This window comes from Oryctolagus cuniculus, chromosome 16, assembly GCF_964237555.1.
Source record: "Oryctolagus cuniculus chromosome 16, mOryCun1.1, whole genome shotgun sequence".
Taxonomy (NCBI): Eukaryota; Metazoa; Chordata; class Mammalia; order Lagomorpha; family Leporidae; genus Oryctolagus; species Oryctolagus cuniculus.
This window is the reverse complement of record NC_091447.1, coordinates 64,436,074-64,452,373: the sequence shown is the minus strand read 5'-3', so window position 1 is coordinate 64,452,373 and position 16,300 is coordinate 64,436,074. Positions and strand designations below refer to the sequence as shown.

Sequence of the window (16,300 nt, the reverse complement as noted above, 5' to 3'; positions counted from 1 at the left end):
GGACGCGTGCCCCCCCCCCCGGGATCTCACCATTTCGGGGGCCTCGCAGCGGCTCCCACCCCCGTGAAGGTCACAGCCAGACGGCAGCTGCGGCAGAGCCCCCACAGGCCACCGGCAGGGCGGCCGGCGATTGTTACGACACTCACGTACGGTCACCCGGCAACCTCTTCGCCCGCCCGTCTTAGCGGGCGCGGCTGATTGGACGGTTCCCGCAGCCCGGCCCGCCCCCTCCGGCGTCGGCGAGGAGGATGCGCGCGGCTTGTGTCTGTCCGCCCGGGGTGCGGGAGCTGTCCCTGTCCCTCGTTTAGTGCGAACGCGTTCCCCCCACCCCAGGACACGCACTGGGGTCTTTGCACTACGGGATGCGGCGATGCGGGCGTGTGCGGAGAATTCCAGGGCTCTCCGGGACCAACGGCGCCCTGGCCCCCAGCTGGATGGGGCGACGCGGAGGAAGCCGCAGGCGGGGGTCTCTGCGTCCAGTCCCTCAGTGCTGGGCTGGAGTGGGGCTCCTCCGCTTTGGATCCAACGCCCCTGACTCAAGTACTGGAGTCTCGGTTACCCACAGGGGAGACCCCATGGAGTTGGCTGAAGGGGGCATTTGCTAAGTAAACTAGCAAGGATGGAAGACGGGGTGTGTGTGTGTATGTACCTTTAAGTCAAATTTAAAAATGTAAATTTTGAATGTACTTTTTCTAAAAAGATATTTATTTATTTTACTTGAAGGTCAGAGTTACACAGAGAGAGGAGATGCAGAGAGAGAGGTCTTCCATCCGTTGGTTCACTCCCCAATTGGCCACAAGGGCCAGAGCTGAGCTGATCCAGAGCCAGGGGCTTCTTCTGGGTCTCCCGCGCAGGTGCAGGGGCCCAAGGACTTGGGCCATCTTCTACTGCTTTCCCAGGCCATAGCAGAGAGCTGGATCAGAAGTGGAGCAGCCGAGACTCGAACTCGCACCCATACGAGATGCCAAGACTACAGGCGGTAGCTTCATCCACCCCCACGCCTATATTCCTTGTCACTTGTCACACAGTATCTTCTCATCTCCTCCTCTCCAAACCCCAGGCGCTCACTAACCCATCTGCGGTGACATATTCCAGACTTCCATGGGAATGGCACTAGTTACTACACAGCCTTTCTGATTCACTGCACTGACCTGGCATAGTTGTTTCAAGGACCAGCCGTATAAACCACGTATCCATACTTCATTTGCTTCTATGGTGAATACTATGCCATTGTATGTATTTATTCACTCATTAATGCACATTTGGTTGGTTCCACTTTTCTGGGTATTTTGAATAATGTGCTGTTAAGATTCATGTACAATATTTTATGTGGACTCGTGTACAATTCTGCTGGACACTTACTTAGAACTGATGGGTGATGTGGTGATTCTCTGTTTAGTCCTTGGAGGAGCTGCAAGCCGTGCCATCTGACAGTCCCACCAGCAGCATATGAGGGTTCCACTTCCCCCAGATCCTCACCAACACGTGGTTATTATCTCACTTTTTGATTCCAGTAATCCTAGTGGGTGTGAAGTTCTATTTCTTTGTGGTTTTAATGTCCATTTCATCAATACCTAATGACATATGGAGCGTTTTTATGTGTTTTTGTCCATCTGAATATCTGCCTTGGAAAAACCTCTGTTCAATTCTTTTACTCATTTTGAAATTAGATTATTAGGGACCACTGTTTTGGCATAGTGGGCTAAGCTTCTGCTTGGAACACCAGCAACCAGTATCAGACCATCAGTTGAGTCTTGACTTCCACTTCTGATCTAGCTCCCTGCTAACGTGTCTGGGAAGACAGCAGAATATGGCTCGAGACATTGGGTCCCTGGCACACGCATGGGAGACTTGGATGGAGTTTCTAGCTCCCTCCTTCCACCTGGCTCAGCCCTGGCTGTTCTAGCTATTTAGGGAGGGAACCAGCAGATGAAAGCTCTCTCTGTGTCTATCCCTACCCTGTCACTCTACCTTTCAAATAAATATTTCTAAAACAAAATAAAGGAGCCAGGGCTGTGGCACAGTGCTAGCATCCCATATGGGTGCCAGTTCAAGTCCTGGCTGCTCTACTTCCAATCCAGCTCCCTGCTGATATGCCTAGGAAAACAGTCGAGAATGGTCAAGTGCTTGGGCCCCTGCAACCCACATGGGAGACCTGGAAGAGGTTCTGGGCTCCAGGCTTCGGCTTGGCCTGGCCATTATGGCCATTTGGGGACTGAACCAGCAGATGGAAGATTTCTGTCTCTCCCTTTCTCTGTGACTCTGCCTGTCAAATAAATAAATAAACCTTTAAATAAAATCAAATAAAGTTAGGTTACTGAATTTCTGATTATTGAGTTGTAAGATTTCTTTAAATGTTCTCAATACAAGTCCTTATTAAAATATACGATTTGTAGATATTTTATTCCATTATGTAAGTTATGTTTTCATTTCTGTTTTTTACATTTAATTGTGGTAAAACACATGCCATAAAATTTTTATCAACTATTTTTTTAGATTATTATTTTTTTTAACTTTTATTTAATGAATATAAATTTCCAAAGCACGATTTATGGATTACAATGGCTTCCCCCACATACCGTCCCTCCCACCCACTACCCTCCCCTTTCCCACTCCCTCTCCCCTTCCATTCACATCAAGATTCATTTTCGATTATCTTAATATACAGAAGATCAGCTTAGTATACATTAAGTAAGGATTTCAACAGTTTGTTCCCACACAGAAACATAAAGTGAAAAATAATAGATGATTTTTTTTAAATGATGATGAAATCAGATCAGACCTATTGTCATGTTTAATCCCAGTGAGAGTCAAGTTGGGAGTTGATATATATATTTTTTTTATACAGAGGATCAGTTTAGTATACATTAAGTAAAGATTTCAACAGTTTGCACCCCCATAGAAACACAAAGTGAAATATATTGTTTGAGTACTCGTTATAGCATTAAATCTCAATACACAGCACATTAAGGACAGAGATCCTACATGAGGAGTAAGTGCACAGTGACTCCTGTTGTTGACTTTACCAATTGACACTCCTGTCTATGGCATCAGTAATCTCCCTATGCTCCAGTCATGAGTTTCCAAGGCTATGGAAGCCCTCTGAGTTCTCCGATTCTTATCTTGTTTAGACAAGGTCATAGTCAAAGTGGAGGTTCTCTCCTCCCTTCAGAGAAAGGTACCTCCTTCTTTGAAGACCTGTTCTTTCCACTGGGATCTCACTCGCAGAGATCTTTTGCCAGAGTGTCTTGGCTTTCCATGCCTGAAATACTCTCATGGGCTTTTCAGCCAGATCCGAATGCCTTTAGGGCTGATTCTGAGGCCAGAGTGCTATTTAGGACATCTGCCATTCTATGAGTCTGCTGAGTATCTCACTTCCCATGTTGGATCACTCTCCCGTTTATTTATTCCATCAGTTGGTGTTAGCAGGTACTAGACTTGTTTATGTGCTCCCTTTGACTCTTAGTCCTTTCATTATGATCAATTGTGAACTGAAATTGATCACTTGGACTAGTGAGATGGCATTGGTACATGCCACCCTGATGGGATTGGATTGGAATCCCCTGGTATGTTTCTAACTCTACCATTTGGGGCAAGTCAGCTTGAGCATGTCCCAAATTATACATCTCTTCCCTCTCTTATTCCCACTCTTATGTTTAACAGGGATCACATTTCAGTTAAATTTCAACACTTAAGAATAACTCTGTGATAATTACAGAATTAAACCAGTCATATTAAGTAGAACAGACAAAAATGGAGGAATCTGGAACACATCATGCTGAGTGAAATAAGCCAATCCCAAAGGGACAAATACCATATGTTCTCCCTGATCGGTGACAACTGACTGAACACCAAAAAGGAAACCTCCTGAAGTGAAATGGACACTATGGGAAATGGTGACTGGATCAGCATAGCCCTGACTGTTAATGAACAACTTAATACATTATCCCTCTTAGTAGCTTTTTTGTCTGTTCTACTTAATATGACTGGTTTAATTCTGTAATTAATACACAGTTATTCTTAAGTGTTGAAAATTAACTGAAATGTGATCCCTGTTAAACATAAGAGTGGGAATAAGAGAGGGAAGAGATGTATAATTTGGGACATGCTCAAGCTGACTTGCCCCAAATGGTAGAGTTAGAAACATACCAGGGGATTCCAATCCAATCCCATCAGGGTGGCATGTACCAATGCCATCTCACTAGTCCAAGTGATCAATTTCAGTTCACAATTGATCATAATGAAAGGACTAAGAGTCAAAGGGAGCACATAAACAAGTCTAGTACCTGCTAACACTAACCGATAGAATAAACAAAGGGGAGAGTGATCCAACATGGGAAGTGAGATACTCAGCAGACTCATAGAATGGCAGATGTCCTAAATAGCACTCTGGCCTCAGAATCAGCCCTAAAGGCATTCGGATCTGGCTGAAAAGCCCATGAGAGTATTTCAGGCATGGAAAGCCAAGACACTCTGGCAAAAGATCTCTGCGAGTGAGATCCCAGTGGAAAGAACAGGTCTTCAAAGAAGGAGGTACCTTTCTCTGAAGGGAGGAGAGAACCTCCACTTTGACTATGACCTTGTCTAAACAAGATAAGAATCGGAGAACTCAGAGGGCTTCCATAGCCTTGGAAACTCATGACTGGAGCATAGGGAGATTACTGATGCCATAGACAGGAGTGTCAATTGGTAAAGTCAACAACAGGAGTCACTGTGCACTTACTCCTCATGTAGGATCTCTGTCCTTAATGTGCTGTGTATTGAGATTTAATGCTATAACGAGTACTCAAACAATATATTTCACTTTGTGTTTCTATGGAGGTGCAAACTGTTGAAATCTTTACTTAATGTATACTAAACTGATCCTCTGTAAAAAAAAAAAAAAAAAGAAAGAAATTATCAACTCCCAACTTGACTCTCACTGGGATTAAACATGACAATAGGTCTGATCTGATTTCATCATCATTTAAAAAAATCATCTATTATTTTTCACTTTATGTTTCTGTGTGGGAACAAACTGTTGAAATCCTTACTTAATGTATACTAAGCTGATCTTCTGTATATTAAGATAATCAAAAATGAATCTTGATGTGAATGGAAGGGGAGAGGGAGTGGGAAAGGGGAGGGTAGTGGGTGGGAGGGACGGTATGTGGGGGAAGCCATTGTAATCCATAAATCGTACTTTGGAAATTTATATTCATTAAATAAAAGTTAAAAAAAATAAAAAAAAAGCACATTTAATTGTGGTAAAACATATGCCATAAAATTTTTATCAACTATTTTTTTAGATTATTTATTTATTTATTTGACAGAGTTACAGTGAGAGGGAGAGACAAAAGGTCTTCCTTCCATTGGTTCACCTTCCAAATGGCTGCTATGGCTGGCACGCTGTGCCGATCTGAAGCCAGGAGCCAGGTGCTTCCTCCTGGTCTCCCATGCAGGTGCAGGTGCCCAAGCACCTGGGCCATCCTCCACTGCCTTCCCAGGCCACAGCAGAGAGCTGGACTGGAAGAGGAGCAACCGGGACTAGAACCTGGCGCCCATATGGGATTCCGGCACCGAAGGCGGAGGATTAGCCAGTGAGCCATGGCGCCGGCCCCTATCTTAACTATTTTCTAAAAATTTTTTTATTTATTTGAAAGGCAGAGTTGACAGGAGGGAGGTGGGGGAGAGAGAGAATCTTCCATCCTCTGGTTCACTCCCCAAATACCCATTACTGCTGGGGCTGGGTCAGGCAAAGCCAGGAGCCTCCAACTCCACCCAGGTCTCCCACATGGGTGCAGGGGCCTAAGTCTTTGCCCCATCTTCTGCTGCCTTCCCAGGGGCATAAGCAGGGAGCTGGAACAGGCACAGAGCAGCCAGGATTTGAAATGTCACTCGAATATGCGTTGCTGACATTGCAAGCAGCTGCTTAATTGACTGCACCACAGTGTTGGCCCCTTAACTATTTTTTACGTTCTACCATTCAGACGTCTTAAGCATATTCATATTTGTGAAATGAAAACCCCTTTACCTTTTCCAGAACTGACTCTGTACTCCTTATACCACAACTACCAACTTCCCTCTCCCACCGGTCCCAGGAACCACTCTTCTACTTTCTGTGAACCTGATCACTCATATTACCTGAGAGAAGCGGACTCATACAATAGTTGTGTTTTCTGGTTGGCTTATTTCACTCAGTATAATTTCTGCAAGATTCATTCATGTTGCCATATGTATCAGAATTTCCTTCCCATTCAAGCTGAATAGTATTCCATTGAATGTACTTACATCACATCATTTAAAGTTGATTTGTTGATAGATGTTAGGGTTCATTTGAACATATTGCTACCTTGAATAAAGCTAATATGAATAAGAATGTAAAAATATCTGTTGGAACCTTGCTTTAAATTATTTTAGCTCCATAAGTACATGTCTGTATTATATGACAACTAATAATATTATATGATAACTCTAGATAACTTTGAGGAGTGGTCATACTGTTTCTTACATCTTATAGTCCAGTCAATAGTTCACAAACTTTCCAGTTGGTATTTTCACATTCTTGATGATGTCCTTTGAACTTCCAAACTTATTTTGGGGAAACTAAAAATTTTTCACACGGTATATGCTTTTGGTGACTTATTGGAGAATTCTTTGCCAAATACAAACTCATGAATATTTTCCCATATGCTTTTTCTAATAGTGTTATAGTTTTATCAACTTTAAAGATTTATTTTATTAATTTGAAATGCAGAGAGAGAGAGAGAGAATCTTCCATCTGCTCATTCACTCCCTAAAGGGCTACAATAGCCAGGGCTAAGCCAGTTTGAAGGCAGGATCCAAAAACTCCATCCAGGTCTCCCACATGGGTGCAGGGCTCCAAGTACTTGGCCCATCTTCCTCTGCGTTCCCAGGCACGTTAGCAGAGAGCTGGATCAGAAGATGAGCAGCTGGGACTCAAACCATCACTCTGATATGGGATTCCAGCATTGTAGGCTGTGGCTTAGCCCACTGTGCCACCGAGTGTTTTACCAATCTTGATTAGATGTTTGACTCACTTGGGTAAACTGCTGTATGTGCTGTGATATAAGGGTTCCAGTTTGGTATTTTGCACATGACTCAGGTGTCCAGCACTGCGTGTGGAAAAAGTATTCTGGGGCTGGCGCTGTGGCGTAGCAGGTAAAGCCGCTGCCTGCAGTGCCAGCGTCCTATATGGGTGCCAGTTCAAGTCCTGGCTGCTCTACTTCTGATCCAGCTCTCTGCTGTGGCCACCCACGTGGGAGACCAGAAAGAAGCTCCAGGCTCCTGCCTTTGGATCAGCACAGCTCCATTTGTTGCAGCCATCTTGGGAGTGAACCAGCAGATGCAAGACTTTCTCTTTCTCTGCCTCTCTGTAATTCTGCCTTTCAAAGAAATAAATAAATCTTAAAAAAAAAAAAAAAGAGTATTCTTTTCCCATTCTAGAGCTAAGGCTACTCCTCTTCTTGGCTCAAAAACTCTTCTGAGGCAGCTGACCAGGATGAATTATTTTTAGATAACTGGTCAGAATTAAGTGTTGGGGGGTGTACGAGGATGAATGATATCCACATGACTATCTCAGGTATTCGGTGATGGTTAACATGCTAAATCCGGTAACCACAGCACTCTAGTCTGAATTTTTGGTCATCAGTACTAGAGTACTGACCGGTTAAGGTGCTGTGTAAACACTGATTTAACAGGTGCATGCCTTGGAAACCACCTGCCAAACACAGGCAGAGCCTGAGGTCAAATCACACTGGGACACAGTCAGTTACCAAACGGTGTGTACAGGATGACAATGCTAACAGGTGGGAAGAGATGACAAAAACCAATAAAGAAACTAAAACAGGGTGGGCATTAACACAATTTGGCATTTCCATATTCTGTGTGGTTCGAATCCCATCTTTGGTTCCAAACTATCTTCCTGCTAATGCATAACCAGATTGAATTCCCAGCTTCCAGCTTTGGCTTGGCCCAGCCCTGGCTGTTGCAGGCATTTGGGGAGTGAATCAGTGGATGGGAGACATTTCTCTTTTAAAAAAAATTAAAATAAATTTTATAAAATTCTCCTTAGGATGGCAAATTGCTCAGACGGAACTGAAAGAGCATCAGCAATGCGTGGCTCCATTCCAAACAACTTTCTAAAACAAAAATATTTGAAAGTCAGAGTTACAGAGAGAAGGAGAGGCAGAGAGAGAGAGAGAGAGAGACACTTCCATCTACTGGTTCACTGGTTCATTCCCCAATTGGCTGCAATGGCCAGAGCTGTGCTGATCGAAGCCAGGAGCCAGGAGCTTCTTCCAGGTCTCCCACACGGGTGCGGGGGCTCAAGGACTTGGGCCATCTTCTACTGCTTTCCCAAGCCACAGCGGAGAGCTGGATCGGAAGTGGAGCAGCCAGGACTCGAACTGGCGTCCCTATGCGATGCTGGTGGTTTAATCCGCTACACCACAGTGCCAGCCCCTATTTATTTTTTTGAAAGGCACAGTTTACAGAGAGCGGGAGACAGATATATCTTCCATCTGCTGGTTCACTCTCCAAATGGCCACAATGGCTGGGGCTGGCCCAGACGAAGCCAAGAGCCAGGAGCAGCTTCTGGGTCTCCCACATGGGTGCAGGGGCCCAAATACTTGGGCCATTCTCTACTGCTTTCCCAGACACACTAGCAGGGAGCTGGATTGGAGGCAGAGCAGCCAAGACTCTAGCACCCATATGGGATACTGGCCCTACAGGCAGTAGCTTAACCCTCTACACAATGCTGGCCCCTAAAACTAAGTTTTGAACTAAGGCACTGATGCAGGCATCCTAACCATGACACCAAATGCCTGTCCCCTCCCCAAAAACTTTTTTTTTTCTTTAAGGATTTACTTATCCATTTGGAAGGCAGAGTTAGAGAGAGACAGAGAGAGAGGTCTTTCATCCGCGGTTCACTCCCCAGATTGCCACAATGGCCGGATCTATGCCAATCTGAAGCCAGGAGCCAGGAGCTGCTTCCAGGCCTCCCACGTGGGTGCAGGGGCCCAAGCACTTGGGCCATCTTCTACTGCTTTCCCAAGCCATAGCAGAGAGCCGGATCAGAAGTGGAGCAGTGTCCATATGACATGCCGGCACTGCAGGCGGCGGCCCCATCCACTATGCCACAGTGCCAGCCCCAAGAACTTTCTAAAGTCCCTACAAGTTACTTAACAGTTCACTCCCAATTTCATTTATTTCAAAGCTCCTAATTCCCTCTTATGAATCAAAACCCTCTTTGTCCATCATCTCTCTTTCCACAAAAATACAAACACTAGGACTTCAGGAACTTGTTTCATGTCTCTACATCCACAACCTATGGTACCCAATTATTTGTGTTTAATTGTGTATCTTTTCAGTCTACAAATAGGAGATGCTAGAAAATTCACACAGAGGCCTGCATTGTGGCACAGCGAGCTAAGCTGTTGTCTGCGATGCCAGCATCCCGTTGGAGCACCAGCTGGCATGCCGGCTGATCCACTTTCAGATCCAGCTCCCTGCTGATGTGCCTGGGAAAGCAAGAAAACGCCCCAAGTATTTGGATCCCTGCTACACACATGGGACACCTGGATGAAGTGCAGGGCAGTTGAGGCCATTTGGGGAACAAACACTGAGTCAAAGATCTCTTTCTCTTCTCTGTCACTCTGTCTTGCAAATAAATAAATCTTAACAATAACAAAACCCCTGAAAATTAACGTCAAGACCATGGTCCCTGAGCAAGAAAGGCCTGAGTGGTGATCCTGTCTTTGCATCTTCCTAGACTGTGTTCCCTTAAAACTTACATAAACTGGGGCCAGCGCTGTGGCACAGCGGGTAAAGCCGCTGCCTGCAGTGCCGGCACCCCATATAGGTGCCGGTTCAAGTCCTGCCTGCCCCACTACCAATCCAGCTCTCTGCTGTGGACTGGGAAAGCAGTAGAACATGGCCCAAGTCCTTGGGCCCCTGCACCCACATGGGAGACCTGGAGGAAGCTCCTGGCTCCTCACTTTGGATCAGCTCAGCTCTGGCCGCTGCAGCCAATTAGGGACTGAACCAGCTGATGGAAGACCTTTCTCTGACTCTCCTCTCTCTGTGTAACTCTTTCAAATAAATAAATCTTTAAATTAAAAAAATAAAACCTTACATAAGCTTTTAAGTCTCAGTTAATACATAAAGAAAATAAAAGTAAATGATTTTTCAAAGTCAGTCAACTTAGATATTTTAACTGATGTGTTTTATGAAACAAACTAATACACCATAGGAAATATTTCTGTATTTAACCACTAAGAAAGGTAAAAACAATTACATACAACTGAGATAACCTCGCACTCATGCAAGACTAAGTACCAACCTGTTGAAGAGAAAAATGCCACACACTTCTGTCACCATACAAATCTACTCAGCAACCCCAATGAATCAAGACAAGGGCATGATATGTCTCTAGGAATGGTAAGAGAACACAGTCCAGCCACATAAATGACCAAAGATGCCTTGGGCTCACTAATATGACCAAGTGGAGCTTTTTTTTTTTTTTTTAAGATTGATTCATTTATTTGAAAGGCAGAGTTACAGATAGGCAGAGAGAGAGAGAGAGAGAGAGAGAGAGAGAGAGAGAGAGAGTGTCTTCCATCCACTGGTTCACTCCTCAAATGGCCACAACGGCCAGAGCCGGACCAATTCGAAACCAGAGCCAGGAGCTTCCTCCGGGTCTCCCACGTGGGTACAGGGGACCAAGGACTTAGGCCATCATCCGCTGCTTTCTCAGGCCATAGCAGAGAGCTAGATTGGAAGTGGAACAGCTGGGACTCGAACCAGCGTCCATATGGGATGCTGGCACTGCAGGCGGCAGCTTTACCCACTACACCATAATGCTGGCCCCCAAAATGGAGCTTCTTAAAAATTGTTTTGGGGCCAGTGTCATGATGCAGTGGGTTAGGCTGCCACCTGTAACACTGGCATCCCAGATGCACTGGTTTGAGCCCCAGCCACTCCACCTCTGACCCAGTTCCCTGCTACCTGGGAAGATAGCGGAAGATGGCTCCAAGTACTTGGGGGCCTGCCACCCACATGGGAGACCTGGATGGAGCACCAAGCTCCTGGCTTCGGCCTGGCCTGGCCCCAGCTATTGTGGCCATTTGGGAGTGAACCAGCAGAGGCAAGACTTTCTCTCTCTGTAATTCTTTCAAATAAATAAATCTTCAAAAAAGAGTAAGAATCAGAGAAATGTCTCACTTCACTGAAGGGCTATGAAGTCTCCTAACAAAAAGCCCACATCCAACAAGAAGTCCTGTTGAGTACTTTTCCGATGCTCCCTGGAGTGACTTGTGGCTTCTGGTCATTCTTATTGTGACAATTCCTAACACCCTGCTCTTTGACTTCAGGTATTTTCCTGGTGGTCTCTGGCTAAAAAGCACTGAGAAAAATCATGTTTTAAATTTTTGGTATTATGAATGAATGAATGAGAAGTTGGGTTCACACACAAAAGAAAGAGATTAAGAAAAAAATTTTCCCTGGGGGGGAAAAATAGATGATCTTGTGTAAACCTGGTAATATTACTCAAAATATCTTAACTTAATCTGAGAGTCCACAATTGCAATGGAATATTTTTACAGATCCTTACAGGAAATGGAAAATACAATAACTGATAATATACACATTATCTGAAAAGTTATTATTTCCAAGTAACATCCATCTCTAGACGCTCTTGTTTGAAAAAAACATGCACACTGTTTTTTGTCACATACTAGGAAACAATAGAAAACACACTGCGAGAATACATTCAACTGCAACAGGAAGCACTGATGATCTACTTGACAGGAGGAAGGTGCTCATTCTTGTACTGAGAACTGTCAGTGAGTTCACTGCACAGTGCAGCGAGGAAAGAAATTTCCGTGCAGTTCATGCTCACTGCCCCACTGTAGCCGTCATGCTGGAATCAGAAACAGTCAGTGGTGGTGGTAACAAGGTGTGTACTACATGAATTCAGACTCTGGATAAATTCAATCTACAGATGAGCTGAGTCAGTGCATCAGGGGACCCCTGAGTCCAAATTAGGCATCTGGTGGACACATGATAGTTTGCAGGAAAATCAAATCGTGATGGGTATTTTTTCCCTGGAACTTGTGAAGACATGAGCACCTGTGGAAAACTGGGTCTCTGAAGACGTAGAAGCGAGTGGTGGCTTTGAGAACAAAGCTGTGCACCATTTAATGACAGAGAATACGTCATGAGGCAATGTGTCCTTATGAGATCATCCATGTACTTCAAAGACTTAAATAGTATGGTATACTATACACTTGGGCTATGTGGTATAGCTTACTACTGCTGGTCTACAACACGTCATTCTACTGCATACCATAGGCAACTGGTACCACAATGGTATCTGTGTTTCTAAACATAGAAAAAGAACATTAAAATACAGTATAAAAGATTTAAAAAGGGGGTACAGCTGTATAGGGCACTTACCAGGAAAGGAATATCAGTGAGTGGTTAGTGGATGGGAAGGCATAGGACATTGCCGTCTACTACTGCGTACTTCATAAAACTGAATACTTAGGCTGCACTAAATCTATGAAAGTTTTTTTATAAAAAGCTTACTGTAACTTTTTTACTTTTAGCTTTTATAAAAACACTTGAAACATAAATACACTATCTATACAGTTGCACAAAAATATTTTTCTCTATATCTTTATTTTATAAGCTGTCATCTATTTTGAGTTTTTTTTAACTTTATAAACTTTTTTGCTAAAAACTAAGAAAGGACTACGCAGGGTCAAGATCACCCATATCAATGTCTTCCACCTCCACATCTTGTCCCACTGGAAAGCCTTTAGGGGAAATGACAGGCAAAGAGCTATTATCTCCTATGCTGCAAGATCTGCTCGAAGCTGTTTTATAGTTAACATTTTTATAAACAGGAATGCACTCTAAAATAATAATACAAAAACAAATGACATACATGTTTATTATTGCCAAGTATTCTATACTGTACACAATTGTATATATTTTTAAGGGGCTGCCAGCACAGGTTTCTTTACACCAGCATCAGTACAAACACTTGAGGAATATACTTTGCGATGACATCACTAGGCAATGGTAAATTTTCAGCTCCATTAAAATTTCACAGGACCACCACTGTAAATAAATGTAATCAGTTGTTGATGGAACTGTTACATGGTACATGCCTGTACTCTTCACTGGTCAGGCAGTATTGGGAAAATGAAGTAGAAACACCCATCTCTGAAGCCCTTGTGTACTTAGCCACATTATATATGGCAGCTACAAAACTTGGCTAACACCTTCTTAACTACTACCTTCCATATTCCTCTCATGCAAGTAGGCTATTGGTGAATTCTAACATGTAACCACAAAGAGAGACTGCAGAAAACACAGATCACAACATTCATCCATGTGAACACATACAGGAATGTGGTTTCCCATTATAGTTTATATTGTTCTGTTACAGGTATCTCTTCTGAATGCAGACTCTATTATCCAAATCCCAGCTGGAACGAATGACAAACAGCAAAGAGCAAAAGATCAAAACAAGTCAAATTGGAGTATATCATATGATAAATTTTGCATAATCACAAATTTATGACAACTATTTATTAGCACAGAAAACAGAATACAACTCTGCCCTCCCCAAAATCAGATACTTTAAGTCACAAAGAAAACTGGAATGGGCAAAGGACATGGAGCACCTATCACATAAGCCATTAGGGAAATCCCAAGAATTACGGGTGTTATATCTTTCAGTGGTCTCTCCAGAGCAATTTAAAAACTCCATAAAAATTAAACCTACTTGCATATTGGAAATACACTTCCATTCACCCATAAATCCAATATACTTTAGAATGGAAAGAGAAAACACTAGTAAACTGATGCAACAGAAACTCAAACTACCTATTAAAACTGTGTACCACTGCTTAATGAGGGCTGCAGAACTTCTCACCTCATTGCTCATCTGCAAATGTAGTAAACAGAAATCCATATAGTTACACTTTAAAAAGGATGAACTCATAAGAACAATCCACTTATGCCTTTTGTCATAATGTGCATTTTATGGAATATGCATGGATTACCTTCCACCAGGCTTTCCCACATAATCTACATTTACAGGATCTCTCTCTAGTGGGAGTTTCCACATGAGTTTGAAGTTTCACCTGTGAGGAAGTAGCACAAGAGTATTTGTTAAGATTGAAAACGTTGTGATTTTTCCTTTTGTTCCTATCTGGTGAAACAAATTTGGGCTAACGGGAGACTCCAACACATTGCTGACATTCAAAAAGTTGCACTCCAGTGTGAGTTTATGGCTTCCCAGTAGGCTGGGGCAACAGAAGGCAGGAGCACACTGCTGACGCTGGGAGAGTTACTCTGCAGTGTGAGTTCTTTCATGGACTCTAAAGGATCGGGAACACTTGAAGGCCTTTCCACACAGCTGACACTCATAGGGTTTCTCTCCAGTGTGAGTTCTTTCGTGGATGCGGAAGGAGCGGGAGCAGCTGAAGGCTTTGTGGCACTGTTTGCACTCGTAGGGCTTCTGCCCCAAGTGAGTCCTTTCGTGCATTCGAACAGAACTGGAGCAGCTGAACGCTTTCCCGCACTGCTTGCACTCGTAGGGCTTCTCCCCCGTGTGGGTCCTTTCGTGGATGCGGATGGAACTGGAGCAGCTGAAGGCCTTGCCGCACTGTTTGCACTCGTAGGGCTTCTCTCCTGTGTGAGTCCTTTCGTGCATTCGAAAGGAACTGGAGCAGCTGAAGGCTTTCCCGCACTGCTTGCACTCGTAGGGCTTCTCTCCCGTGTGGGTCCTTTCATGCATACGGAATGAACTGGAAAAACTGAAGGATTTACCACACTGCTTGCATTCATATGGCTTTTCTCCAGTGTGAATTCTCTCGTGCATTCGAAAGGAACTGGAACAACTGAAGGCCTTGCCGCACTGTTTACACTGATAGGGCTTCTCCCCGGTGTGGGTCCTTTCGTGGATTCGCACGGAACTGGAGCAGCTGAAGGCCTTGCCGCACTGTTTGCACTCGTGAGGTTTCTCCCCCGTGTGAGTCCTTTCGTGCATTCGAAAGGAACTGGAGCAGCTGAAGGCTTTCCCGCACTGCTTGCACTCGTAGGGCTTCTCCCCCGTGTGAGTCCTTTCATGGATTTGAAATGAACTGGGACAGTCGAAGGCTTTCCCACATTCCTTGCATTTGTAGGGTCCATTTCCAGTGTGCATGATCATGTGTCTCCGAAAGCTCGGCAGCGAAATGAATGCCTTCCCACACTCCTTACAGTCATAGGGTTTCTCTCCGGTGTGAATTCTTTCATGTTTCCGAAATGAACTGGGGAAACTGAAGGCTTTCCCGCACTTCCTACACTTATAGGGTTTTTCTCCAGTGTGAATCCTTTCATGACTTCGAAAGGACGTGGGGCAGCTGAGAGCTTTCCCACACTGTTTGCACTGATAGGGCTTCTCTCCGGTGTGAGTCCTTTCGTGGATTTGAAAAGTCTGGTAATAGCGAAAAGCTTTTCCGCATTCTTTACACTCGTAGGGCTTCTCTCCACTGTGTGTCCTTTCGTGGTTTCGAAATGAACTGGGGTGACTGAAAGTTTTCCCGCATTCTTTACACTTATACGGTTTCTCCCCCGTGTGCATTCTCATGTGTCCTCGGAAGGTAGTGTGGTAAATGAAGGCTTTCCCACACTCCTTGCACTCGTAGGGTTTCTCTCCGGTGTGAGTTCTTTCGTGTATCTGAAAGGAACTGGGCCAACTGAAGGCTTTCCCGCACTGTTTACACTGATAGGGTTTCTCTCCCGTGTGAGTCCTTTCGTGGATTCGAAATGAACTTCGAAAGCTGAATGTTTTCCCACACTCCTTGCATTCGTAGGACTTCTCTCCGTATTTGTTATACCCATATGGTTTGTGTTCAGTATGGGATTTCATGTGTCTGTTAAGAGATGAATGACACATATAGACTTTCCCACACATGGTGCATTCATATGGTTTTACTCCCGTGAGAGTCTTCTTGTTCAATTTCCGATTTGGAGTCCGACTATAGGGTTCTCCAGATGGACTACTTTCTTTCTTTTCACAGAGTCTCTCTATAATGTGACTTCTGTAACAAGTAAGAGGCACATTATTAATGGCTTTTAAGTAATAATTGTATAATTACTAATGGTCATTCACTTTTTTTTTTTTTTTTGATAGGCAGAGTTAGACTGTGAGACAGAAAGGTCTTCCTTCCGTTGGTTCACCACCAAAATGGCTGCTATGGCCGGTGCACTGTGCCGATCTGAAGCCAGGAGTCAGGTGCTT

At 44.1% G+C, this 16,300-nt stretch overlaps 1 protein-coding gene across 1 annotated transcript in view; it reads right to left on the bottom strand.

Moving 5' to 3' along the window:
- LOC100350451 (zinc finger protein 208) overlaps positions 1-16,300 on the bottom strand; it is a 96,178-nt gene that overhangs the window by 47,923 nt on the left and 31,955 nt on the right. The window contains 2 exon segments of the mRNA XM_070059330.1: positions 31-355; positions 14,154-16,100. Of these exon segments, the coding sequence (XP_069915431.1) occupies positions 31-355; positions 14,154-16,100 (2,272 nt within the window).